Source organism: Dama dama, chromosome 4, assembly GCF_033118175.1.
Source record: "Dama dama isolate Ldn47 chromosome 4, ASM3311817v1, whole genome shotgun sequence".
NCBI classification, from domain to species: domain Eukaryota; kingdom Metazoa; phylum Chordata; class Mammalia; order Artiodactyla; family Cervidae; genus Dama; species Dama dama.
Genome location: NC_083684.1, coordinates 67,380,419 through 67,393,217, shown reverse-complemented (window position 1 = coordinate 67,393,217; position 12,799 = coordinate 67,380,419). Strand labels below are relative to the sequence as shown.

Sequence of the window (12,799 nt, the reverse complement as noted above, 5' to 3'; positions counted from 1 at the left end):
AGGTTAACGGTGGTGGTAGGTTAACACTTCATTCATTCACACCAACTTTACCACAAGAAGCCATTCAGTTTTATTGATTAACATGTATGAACATCACACACAGTCAGAATAAAGCCTTTTATACTCCATTGTGTAACTTTGATTAAAAGACAGATTACAAGCATAAACAATATTCGTTCCTCTGATATAATGATCTGACAACTGTGATTTCTACGGTTACAAAATGGAGGCTAATCATTTAAGAAAGAAGACTTACAATAATTACAGGAATTTTCTGGGAAGGGTTTCCCATACATTTTAGGGTATCAGAGGTTATTTGAAATATGTTAAACATTCATAATTTCTGCTGATATTATAAAACACCTCAAGATTTCAGTGAACTGTCATTATATTAACCTTTAAAAGCATAACTTAATAACTTACATCTTTAGTATGTGGAATTATTCCCTGAACACTTACATCATGGTGACCTACAGGGATGTGTGACATGAATGACAAACACCACCATTTAGATGTTTACTGTACATGTTACATTACTGTGCCCTTAATCTTCTAATGGAGAATACATATAAATGATTTCTCCCTAGATAGAAGGGCTTCTCTCATCTTTGAGGTACCAACTATCAAAAACATAAGTTTGCATGCACACTAGAAATGAATCATACCTTGGAGTAAGTAGAGAGTTGAACTACATTCATTTTCAAATAATCACAAATCATGTCAGTATAAACAAGGATACATTGCTAATAATTGTACCTTTATAAACATCAACCTTTCATCTTGTGATCCACACTAACATATCAATTTTCTATCTGTTTTAACTGTTGATTACTATCTATAGTACTTCTCTGTAAGAGGAACTTCAGCAAACAGGATTGATGTAAAGTTTTCTAGTATGGATTTTCTGGTATTTATTTAGATTTCAATTTTCATTAAATCATTTTCTACACTTTTTTTTCTTTTACATTTATACATCACTCCATATATTTCTTATATAAATGGTCTCGTGTTTTCCGATGTGTATGTTTAGGACAAACTTCTTCCATCGCTTATTTCATTATGAGGGTTTCTCTCCAGTATGTGCACTGAGATGCCTAGTGAGATGACTGCAATGCCTAAAGGCTTTTCCACATTCTTTACATTTATAAGGTTTCTCTCCTGTATGAAATAACTGATGTTGAGTAAAGCCATAGCGCTGGCTAAAGGCTTTGCCCCAATCCTTGCATTTATAAGGTTTCACTCCAGTATGAATTCGCTGGTGTTTAGTAAGAGTTGAGGATTGACTAAAGGCTTTTCCACATTCTTTACATTTATAAGGTTTCTCTCCAGTATGAATTATCTGGTGTTTAGTAAGAGTTGAGGATTGACTAAAGGCTTTTCCACATTCTTTACATTTATAAAGTTTCTCTCCAGTATGAATTAACTGATGTTGAGTAAAGCCACTGCACTGGCTAAAGGCTTTGCCACAATCCTTACATTTATAAGGTTTCACTCCAGTATGAATTCGCTGGTGTTGAGTAAGATGTAAGTTTGTATTGAAGGCTTTCCCACATTCTTTACATTTATAAGGTCTTTCTCCAGTATGAATTCGCTGGTGTTGAGTAAGACCATAGCGCCGGCTAAAGGCTTTGCCACAATCCTTACATTTATAAGGTTTCTCTCCAGTATGAATTTGCTGCTGGTGTCGAGTAAGACTTGAGTTCTGCTTAAAGGCTTTGCCACACTTTACACATTTATAAGGTTTCTCGCCAATGTGAATTTGCTGATGGTGACTAAGATTTGAGAAATAGATAAACACTTTGCCACATTTGCTACATTTATAAGGTTTCCTGCCAGTATGGATTTGATGATGTTGACTAAGATTTGAACTCTGATTAAAGGCTTTGGCACATACTGTACACTTGAAAGGTTTCCTTCCTGAACGTGTTTTCCTGTGTTTACTTATATTGGATGAGTTACTGAAGACTTTCCCACATTTATTACACTTGTAATGTTTCCGTGGATTCTGAATTCTCTGCTGCTTAATCAGATTTGAAGACTAATTAGAAACTTTACCATATTCACTACAATTGTAAGTTTTCTCTCCACTATGGATACTCTTATTTAGAGAAAGATCTGATGCTTGATAAAAGATATTCTTACATTTACTACTTTTAGAATCCTTGTGTGAAGATTGAGCTCCTTGATGTTCCATAAAGTTAGAGTCTTGTTCAAAGTTATGCCCAGGTTCATTGCATGACTAGACCTTCACTCCATCATGAATAATTGTGTAATTATTGGAGCTGGAGGTCTTACTTAAGGTCTGACTCATTTTATTACACATGGAATGTTCTTCCCTATTAACCATATCATGTGATGTATTGAACAATGCTGGTTGGATTACATCTCTTCCATTATCATCAACATTATACATCTTGGAATGGAGAGAAAATATCTGTTTCTGGAAGAATAATGACTTCCTAATCACAGATCCCTCAAATTGATTATATTGTGAGTTTTTCCCATCATTTTTAGATTTCTGGTTTTCAGACATGTTTAAATATATGTTGAATCGAAGCCTATGCTCAGAGTGGTTTGAAGGAGTATGTACAGTAGAGACTGGAGGACTTCCCAGATTTTCCACATTTCCTTTCAGAGAACAAGTATGTTTCAAAAAACAATGTAAATTTTTTCTGAAAAATGTACACTTCTCAGCAGATGTTGAAGACTGAAATGAGTGTTTCCCCCAATTTGACTCAAGTAGCTCATTTCGTTCTACAGTAATGTCTGCATTATGTGTAACTGTCTCAATTTCTTTATGTCCATGTAAACATCCTCTCTGTCCTTCACACGCCTTGTATGTTCTGAGTCTTTCATTAATTGCAAGTTTCTGAGGTGAAATCTTTCATATATTCCTAGGTTTGCTTTTGGGAACAAATCTTCTACCCTTGGTTTCTTTGGCATCAAATCCTGGGTGTCTTGAGGAGATATAGCTGAAAGATACCAAAGAAGAAGTGTTTTTACCTACTATTCTCAGTGAATCCCCTTAAAGATTTAGAGAAAATTGATGAACCCTTCGCTAGCGTAAAAATAAAATAGAGATGGGAGGATCAAGATGCCAGAGGATTAGGCAGACATGGACTTCATCTCTCTCCACAAATGCATCAAGCATACATCAGAAATGGAACACTTCTCACAGAGCCCAGCTGAACACTGGCAGAGGACCTTGGAAATCTAAAAGGACAAGAAAGATTCCTGCTGAGCTAGGTAGGGCAAAAGAAAGAAGAAAGAAAAAGAACAGGAAAGGAAATGGGATGGGGCCTGCAACCATGGGGGGATCTGAAGAGAGGAGAGGTCTCCACCTCCAGGGAAGGCCCTCACTGGGGGAGCCCAGCTGGGACAGAAGGGGAGCCTCATCCTCTGTGGGAGGAGAACACGGCAGCAGTCAGAGGCAGCAGCACAGAGGAGACCTGCACACGGGGTACTGCCTCCAGCCCTGCCCACCCAGCCTGAGAGGGTGTCCACCACTGCAGACAAGGGCTGGGTGCTGGAATGGGGGGTCTGGAGAGCAGACCCAGGCAGAAGACTGCTCTGGGCTGTGAGGAGACGTCCTGTGGGAATGGCAGGGACGGAGGAGCTCTGCAAACAGGAATGCTTGGGGAGGAAGCCTGAACCACCCTAGAGCAGAGCGCCATTGCTGAGTCATGCCCCAAGCGAAGACCCACCATTGTTTGTAGCCTCTCTCCCCCTGTGCTGGTCCCTCCTCACGAGGCAGGAGGAAGGGCTCCATTAGGGTGGGTGCTCTCATGAACCCAGCTGTTGCCTCTTCCTCTGCGCCCCTCACTTCCAGGGTAGACTGGTGGACTCTGGGAAACCTCGGGAGCAGTGGCCTGTAGTTTATCCACATGCCCAGAGCGGGCTGAAGCACTGCTGAGCCCCACGGTCTGGCAATTTAAGGAAGTAAAGCTGATATCTCCACTGGAAGTTGCACAAACTCGTTTCTATATGATCACAGCTGTCTTTGTAAACTCAGCACCTTTAGAACGTCTGAGTGGACAAGGACGGCTCCCCCAGTCACAGCAGGTGTAGCTGTAGCAGCTGTAGACTTCCTGGGCTCCCACACTAGGGGGCAGGGCCAGGCCGGAGTCTGAGCTGCCCCCACAGCACCACAGCAGGTCCAGCTCCATGATGAATGCAATCCTGAGCCCTGACTTCAAGGATCTATGCTGGTGACCTGGTGAAAACGACATGTGAGAGGCACCAGGGCCATGTGCCAGGATACCCATGGTTGAGGTGGGGCCAAGGGCAGTGCCAAGCAGCATCACCCAAGACTCACCCAATGGGTGAAAGTGATGCACAGAACACATCCCAAGGGGAACATCCCCAGAGCAGCAATCCTCAGGGGCTTCTCTCCTGGGGGTGTGCTCCAATCCCACCTGCCTCCACACAGATCAGGATCACAGCAAAGAAACAGATCTGGGGGCTCTTTGCAACAAACCAGGTCGCAGACCCACCACGGCCAGGGAAGCTCATGACGAACAAGATAAGTTAACAAAGTAGTAGTTCTTAAGAAATTAAATAAGAAGTGAGACTTTAGAAATATGATGGATTTAAAATAAAAAAAAATATATGATGGAAATACATGGGACTCTACTTAGTACTCTTTGGAGACCTAACTGGGGAGGAAATCTAAAACAGGGTGGCTATATGTATGTATAATTGATAATGGTTTCTGTACAGCAGCAGAACTTTGTAAAACAGTTACACTCCACTAAGAATTTAATAAAAAGATTTCTATATTTTATCAAAAAATCTTAACAGTTTGAAACAACCATTACAAATATGGAAAATGTTCTAAGTTCTATATGCCAATTTATTTTAAAGTTTTTTGAGGTAATTGAATATATTAAATTGTTTTCCCATTCAGGAATTAGGACAAATACACTTAGGTATTTAACATGAGTTCGTATAAAGAGAAGACAAACTTTAAAGTAACCATGAGACTTTCATTTTCCCATTTTAGGGAGGTTTTGCTTTATGCAGTGAAGACATTACTTAAGTTTGAAATGAATCAGGTCATATCTGCAGTTTCCAGTGGCTTGGAAACTATAAATCAGAAAAACAAAACAAAACAAAACAAAAAACCTGTCCCAACTATTCCTAGGACTTTGGCAGTATGTCTATGACTCCACTTACACAGTTCTGTTTAAAGGTAGAAACCAACTTTTAAAGGAGTATCATATAGTCACTCAGAAATGTGCACAGGTTTCCTAGGATCCCCAAGAAATGAAAGAGTAGCCAACTCATGCAGGTTGTCACAGGCCAAGAGGAGAATTTTAGTTCTCACTGTGAGGGAGAAAAGCAATCACTGGAGATGAATTCATGAATGATTCAAGAGACAGAATGGGGCAGGTGATAGCCATCTATGACAGCAACAGAAATAAACCCAGGCTTCTCCAAAAGCATTTCCACTGAAGCAGATCTTCCCAAAACACATGATACAGGATGACTTCCTCACTGATCCTCACAGAATTAACCATACGTATATATAGCCACTCTGTTTTAGATTTCCTTCCCAGGTAGATCTCTCAGTGTACCTCTCACCTGAGTCATCGGCTCCATCCATTCACACCTACCTGGGTATATGCCTGTTGTCTGAATTCTCCTTATATTCCTGAGATCCTTCATTTGCTCCAGAAAGGTGACCAAGTCTGGCTTAGAGATCGCAAGACCTGTTCTTCAGAGAAAGGAATATTTGTTGTGCTAGAGATGCATCAGTTACCAATCCAATATGTATTCAGGCGAGAAGAGAACACATGGGTGAATGTTAAAACAGCCCAGAGAATGATTCCCCAAATACTTCCCACCCCCCCCCCCCCCCGCAAATACTTTATTGAAAGTACCTATATAATGCTAACTAATACAAAAAGTTAGGTCCTGAGATTCTCGTCAAGTGCCACTAAGGCAAAAGTAAGTAGTGGAAATGTGAAATTAAGAGAAGGTACAACTATTTAATACCACAGAACTTACACAATTACCACTGACCTAGAAGGAGGCAGATTACATAAAGGAAGATAAAGGTTACAAGCATTATGAATCATCATAACGAAGCCTATCTTTCTAAACTCACAGATACACATTTCCACCTACAAATCAGAGATCTGAAACAAATGTGCGGAGAAGAAAATTTCAGAAGACATTCTAGAAATGAAGGAACCAAAACCCTGAGGTTCAGATAAGCCATTCTGGAAGGCAGTTGCCTCACCCAAGAAACCCAGGTTCCTATAGTTCTCTACCATCACGTCCGTGTACAAGGCCCGCTGACCGAGGTCCAGGCATTCCCACTCCTCTTGAGTGAAGTCTATGGCCACATCCCGGAAGGTCAGCCGTCCCTGAAATACAAAGTACAGATGCCCTGGGGCTGTGGGAAGACTTCCTAATGTGACCCATGATGGAAACAGCAAGTTCAGAGACCTGGTTTTCCTTTAGGCGAGTGGCTGCTATTACACAAGAATATAATTTTACACAGTAGTATTTTCTTTCTGGGGTGTTAATTCTAGAAAGTCTTGTAGGTCTTCATAGAACTATTTCACTTCAGCTTCTTCAGCATTACTGGTCGGGGCATAGACTTGGATTACCGTGATATAGAATGGTTTGCCTTGGAAATGAACAGTAATCATCCTGTCGTTTTTGAGATTGCATCCAAGTACTGCATTTCAGACTCTCTTGTGGACTATGATGGCTACTCCATTTCTTCTAAGGGATTCCTGCCCACAGTAGTAGATATAATGGTCATCTGAGTTAAATTCACCCATTCCAGTCCATTTTAGTTTGCTGATTTCTAAAATGTCGATGTTCACTCTTGCCATCTCCTGTTTGATTCCTTCCAATTTACCTTGATTCAGGGACCTAACATTCCAGGTTCCTATGCAATATTGCTCTTGACAGCATCGGACCTTGCTTCCATCACCAGTCACATCCACAACTGGATGTTGTTTTTGCTTTGTCTCTGGCTCTTCTTTCTTTCTGGAGTTATTTCTCCACTGACCTCCAGTAGCATATAGGGCACCTACCAACCTGGGGAGTTCATCTTTCTGCCATTTCATACTGTTCATGGGGTTCTCAAGGCAGGAATACTGAAGTGTTTGGCCATTCCCTTCTCCAGTGGACTACATTTTGTCAGAACTCTCCACCAGGTTTGGGTGGCCCTGCACAGCATGGCTCATAGTTTCATTAAGTTAGACAAGGCTGTGATCCATGTGATTAGATTGGTTAGTTTTCCATGATTGTGGTGTTCCACCTGTCTACCTTATGATGGAGAAGGATAAGAGGCCTATGGGAGCTTCCTAATGGGATAGACAGACTGAGGGAGAAACTGGGTCTTGTTCTGGTGGGCAGGGCCATGCTGAGTTATTCTTGAATCCAATTTTCTCTTGATGGGTGGAGCTGTGTTCCCTCCCTGCTATTTACCTGGGGTCAAACTATGGTTGGTTTCCCTGGTGGCTCAGATGGTGAAGCAGCTGCCTGTAATGTGGGAGACCTGGGTTTGATCCCTGGGTTGGGCAGATCCCCTGGAGAAGGAAATGGCAACCTACTCCAGTACTCTTGCCTGGAAAACTCCACAGACAGAGGAGCCTGGTAGGCTATAGTCCATGGGGTCACAAAGAGTAGGACACGACTGAGTGACTTCACTCACTAAACTATGGTTGAGGGAATGAAGATAATGGTGACCTTCCTCAAAAAATCCCATGCATGCACTGCTAGTCTGTGCCCCCAACCCTGCAGCAGGCCACCCCCAACCCTTCTAGAATTAACACCCCCCAAAAATGTACTTTTCATTATAGGGGACTGGAATGCAAAAGTAAGAAGTCAAGAAATACCTGTAGTTCTGCCAAGAGAATGCACTGGTCATAGCAAACACCCTCTTCCAACCACACAAGAGAAGACTCTACACATGGACATCACCAGGTGGCCAACACTAAAATCAGATTGATTATATTCTTTGCACCCAAAGATGGAGAAGCTCTATACAATCAGCAAATACAAGACTGGGAGCTGACTGTGGTTCTGATCATGAACTCCTTATTGCCAAATTCAGACTTAAATTGAAGGAAGCAGGGAAAACCAGTGGACCATTCAAGTATGACCTAACGATTATACAGTGGAATGGGAAGTAGATTGAAGGGACTAGATCTGATAGACACAGTGCCTGATGAACTATAGGCGGAGGTTCATGACATTGTACAGGATGATCAAGACCATCCCCAAGAAAGAAATGCAAAAAAGCAAAATGGCTGTCTGAGGACTTCTTACAAATAGCTGTAAAAAGAAGAGAAACCAAAAGTAAAGGAGAAAAGGAAAGATATACCCATTTGAATGCAGAATTCCAAAGAGCTAGGAGAGATAAGAAAGCCTTCCTCAGCAATCAATGCAAAGAAATAGAGGAAAACGACAGAATGGGAAAGAGTAGAGATCTCTTCAAGAAAATGAGAGATACCAAGGGAACATTTCATGCAAAGATGGGCTCGATAAAGGACAGAAATGGTATGGACCTAACAGAAGCAGAAGATATGAAGAAGAGGTGGCAAGAATACAGAGGAGAACTGTACAAAAAAGATCTTCACGAACCAGATAATCATGATGTTGTGATCACTCACTGAGAGCCAGATATCCTGGAATGTGAACTCAAGTGGGCCTTAGAAAGCATCACTTCGAACAAAGCTAGTGGAGGTGATGGAATTCCACTTGAGCTATTTCAAATCCTAAAAGATGATGCTGTGGAAGTGCTGCAGTCAATATGCCAGCACATTTGGAAAACTCAGCAGTGGCCACAGGACTGGAAAAGGTCAGTTTTCATCCCAATCCCTAAGAAAAGCAATGCCAAATAATGATCAAAGTACTGCACAACTGCACTCATCTCACATGCTAGCAAAGGAATGCCCCAAATTCTACAAGCCAAGTTTCAACAACGTGAACCATGAACTTCCCGATGTTGAAGCTGGTTTCAGAAAAGGCAGAGGAACCAGAGATCAAATTACCAACATCTACTGGATCATTGAAAAAGCAAGAGAGTTCCAGAAAAACATCTATTTCTGCTTTATTGACTATGCCAAAACCTTTGACTGTGTGGATCACAATAAACTGTGGAAAACTCTGAGATGGGAATACCAGACCATCTGACTTGTCTCTTGAGAAACCTGTATGCAGGTTGGGAAGCAACAGTTAGAACGGGACATGGAAGAAGAGACTGGCTCCAAATGGGAAAAGGAGTACGTCAAGGCTGTATATTGTCATCCTGCTTATTTAACTTATATGCAGAGTATATCATGAGAAACACTGGGCTGGAAGAAGCATTAGCTGGAATCAAGATTGCCAGGAGAAATATCGATAACCTCAGATATGCAGATGACACCACCCTTATGGCAAAAATGAAGAGGAACTGAAAAGCCTCTTGACGAAAGTGAAAGAGAGGAGAGTGAAAAAGTTGGTTTAAAGCTCAATATTCAGAAAACTAAGATCATGGCGTCTGGTCACATCACTTCATGGGAAATAGATGGGGAAACAGTGGAAACAGTGTCAGACTTTATTTTTTGCGCTCCCAAATCACTGCAGATGGTGATTGCAGCCATGAAATTAAAAGACGCTTACTCCTTGGAAGGAAAGTTATGGCCAACCTGGATAGCACATTTAAAAGCAGAGACATTACTTTGCTAACAAAAGTCCCGCTAGTCAAGGCTATGGTTTTTCCAATAGTCATGTATGGATGTTAGAGTTGGACGGTGAAGAAAACTGAGCGCCGAAGAACAGCTGCTTTCGAACTGTGGTGTTGGAGAAGACTCTTGAGAGTCCCTTGGACTGCAAGGAGATCCAACCAGTCCATCCCAAAGGAGATGAGTCCTGGGTTTTCATTGGAAGGATTGATGTTGAAGCTGAAACTCCAATAATTTGGCTACCTCATGCAAAGAGTTGACTCATTGGAAAAGACGCCAATGCTCGGAACGATTGGGGGCAGGAGGAGAAGGGAAAGACAGAGGATGAGATGGCTGGATTGCATCACTGACTCGATGGACATGGGTTTGGTTAGACTCTGGGAGCTGGTGATGGACAGGGAGGCCTGGAGTGCTGTGATTCATGGGTTCACTAAGAGTCAGACATGACTGAGCGACTGAACTGAACTGAACTGAATATATGTCTGACAGTTTTTCAGAGTCTCCAATGTGCAACAGAAATAATTTAAAATGAATAACGTTGTTGTTGTGTCGTTTGACAAATATTTTAACAGACATTCTTTAAAGGGCAGAGCTGAAATTTTATTTCACTTGATGGACTCTAGACTTTAATAAAACACAGACAAATATACAGAGACAACTCTAATGAAAGTTAATAGAAACTTCTGTATTTGTAAATCATACTAAAAACGGAAAAAATGTTAGTTACTCCGTTGTGTCCTACTCTTTGGGACCCCAGGGACTATAGCCTGGCAGGCTTCTCTGTCCATGGGAGTCTCCAGGCTAGAATACTGGAATGAGTAGCCATTCCCTTCTCCAGGGGATCTTAGGGAAAAAAAAAAAAAAAAGAAACAATTCGATGTAATCATGCTAACATGTTTATACACAGAGACGTATACTACAATGAGACTACATACTCAGTAATAGTAATAGAGAAAAACTGTCATGTCAATAATATCAGGATAATTTCTAACTGATTAAAAATATACATAAATATTTGAGGATGATATTATTTTAATTTTTAAAAATAGACTAGTGTACAGACATATACAACGATATAAAATAAAGTGGAGCTCTGGTTCTGAATTTTTAAATTTCCTGGAAGCCTGTATCATTTGCACTGAACTATATTTTAAAACTTGACACAGGGGAAGAAAAGAAAAACAAAAAACAACCAACCACTTAACACTGTTGAACTTAGATTAGCACTAATATGATTCTTGTAAACATTTCGGAAAATACAGAAATAGGATGAAACTATGTCTGTGATGTGAGCGTGGAGTGGACTGGAAATGATAAGACCGAGGCTTGAGTGATGAAAACCCCCACTCCCCAAACCCAGCATCTCTCCTAAACACATGTGAGTGTTGTCAACTACAAGCTGGCACTTGCCAAGAGTATTGCCAGCAACAGAACAACAACAAGGGCGTTTGTCATCTCCCTCTGTGGAAAATGAACCCTATGGTGCTTCAAGTGCTGACTTCAATCGCCCCCGAGGGAGTTCAGGTTGCATTGAGGCACTCTGCTCCAGGGAATCTGGTGGAACAGGTCTTTAGAGAGTTAGATATTTTCAGGAGCTGATTTCATGACCCCAATCCTTGCATCTCTTCGTATCTGTGTGGGCTGGGGTTAGTCACTTAGTTGTACTCTGTCTGTGGGCATTCTCCAGGCAAGGATACCAGAGTGGGTTGCCACGCCCTCCTCAAGGGGATCTTCCCAACCCATGGATCAAACCAAGGTCTCCCGCATTGCAGGCAGATTCTTTAGCATCTGAGCCATCAGGGAAGCCCCTTCACATCTAGAAAAGCACTAAATCACTGAACGGTGACATCAGCTCCTCACGACTGGCAGAAAAGCTTTTCTAAAGTAAATGCTTGACTGCCCTGAACTCCCCCTTCACTAAAATCTTATCTACTGACCTTCCCCGCCGCCTCTTTAGTGCAGTCTCTCACAGTTATCTAAGGTGCTGTCTCCTGGGTTGCTGTCTTAATTTTGCTCTTAATAAAACTTAACTCACAATTCTCAAGTTGTGTGTCTGTTTTAGCCAACAGTGTTCATTGTTCAAAGGGAAGAGAAACCAAGATGATAAAGAGTTTCCCCACTAACTGTGATAGTTGTGCATATCCCTCAGTTTTTCTTTCCAAGACCCTTTTTGAAGACAGAAAAAAAAAAAAAAAATTGGACTGGAATCTCACAGAAGCCCCTGAACCAGTGAACACCTGAGGTCATGGGGTAAGAAGTCCATGGAAAAATGCGGTATCACTGCCAGGTATTTTAGTAATATTATGAAAACCATGATCTCAATCTACTATGAAAAATATCCGTTTTATGCAATTTCCACTGCATATATACCTCGCATGATCTGGAAATGAATAGTACATTTAATAGTAAGTTTTTCTTATCTGTATAGAGGCTAGTCATTGTACTTTTTTCATTTCTGAAAATTTTCTGAAAAATTCTCAACTGCTGAGTTCACTCTACTTATAAGGGCATTTTAAAGTCCTGTTCTAAAGAACTGAATTGCATCCACATGTAAACTCATCATGGCATTTCCCTTACTTCCCTAGGATCCCAACACCGAACCACATTCCAACGGGAGTCTCAGACACCTGTGTTCATCTCTCACAAAGGGAATATATTCACCAGTTGAAAGTCACTAATTCATGTCGAGGATTCATCAGGACAGAAAGAAGAAAATGCTGTGGGACACAAGCAAGAAGCAGTCTAAATCGCCTGTCTTCACGATTATAAGAAAAAAAGAGGAAGTTCGTAACAAATCCCCAGGGAGAAAAACTGGAATCAGAGAAGTAAAGGTTTGCGGATTCTCAGTCCAGGCATTTCAGGAGGAAAAGCAGACACAGCCCCAGACCCGGGACAGGACGTTTACCTGAGAAGCTGCCATTTCCTCCTTTTCTTCCTCCTGCTGTGTCTCTTCTGGGGATATTATGCAGCAAAAACACATCTACGTATTGAGAAAACAGCATCCACACAGCTCTTTCACCTGCAACTGCTGCAGTGAAAAAGAAGAAAGAGTTTTCTTGTTTCTCTCTCCCTTTTCCGAGCTCTTTGGTCACTTTCTCTGTTCCTGAGCT

General features: G+C 41.4%; 1 protein-coding gene across 1 annotated transcript in view; it reads right to left on the bottom strand.

Moving 5' to 3' along the window:
• LOC133055207 (zinc finger protein 420-like) overlaps positions 1 to 12,609 on the bottom strand; it is a 79,798-nt gene extending 67,189 nt beyond the window's left edge. The window contains exons 1-5 of the mRNA XM_061140634.1: positions 12,595 to 12,609; positions 6,245 to 6,371; positions 4,016 to 4,213; positions 3,484 to 3,590; positions 1,124 to 2,020 (exon numbers count right to left, since the gene is read on the bottom strand). Of these exons, the coding sequence (XP_060996617.1) occupies positions 1,124 to 2,020; positions 3,484 to 3,590; positions 4,016 to 4,213; positions 6,245 to 6,371; positions 12,595 to 12,609 (1,344 nt within the window). The remainder of the gene's footprint in view (positions 1 to 1,123; positions 2,021 to 3,483; positions 3,591 to 4,015; positions 4,214 to 6,244; positions 6,372 to 12,594) is intronic.
• Positions 12,610 to 12,799: the final 190 nt, after the last annotated feature.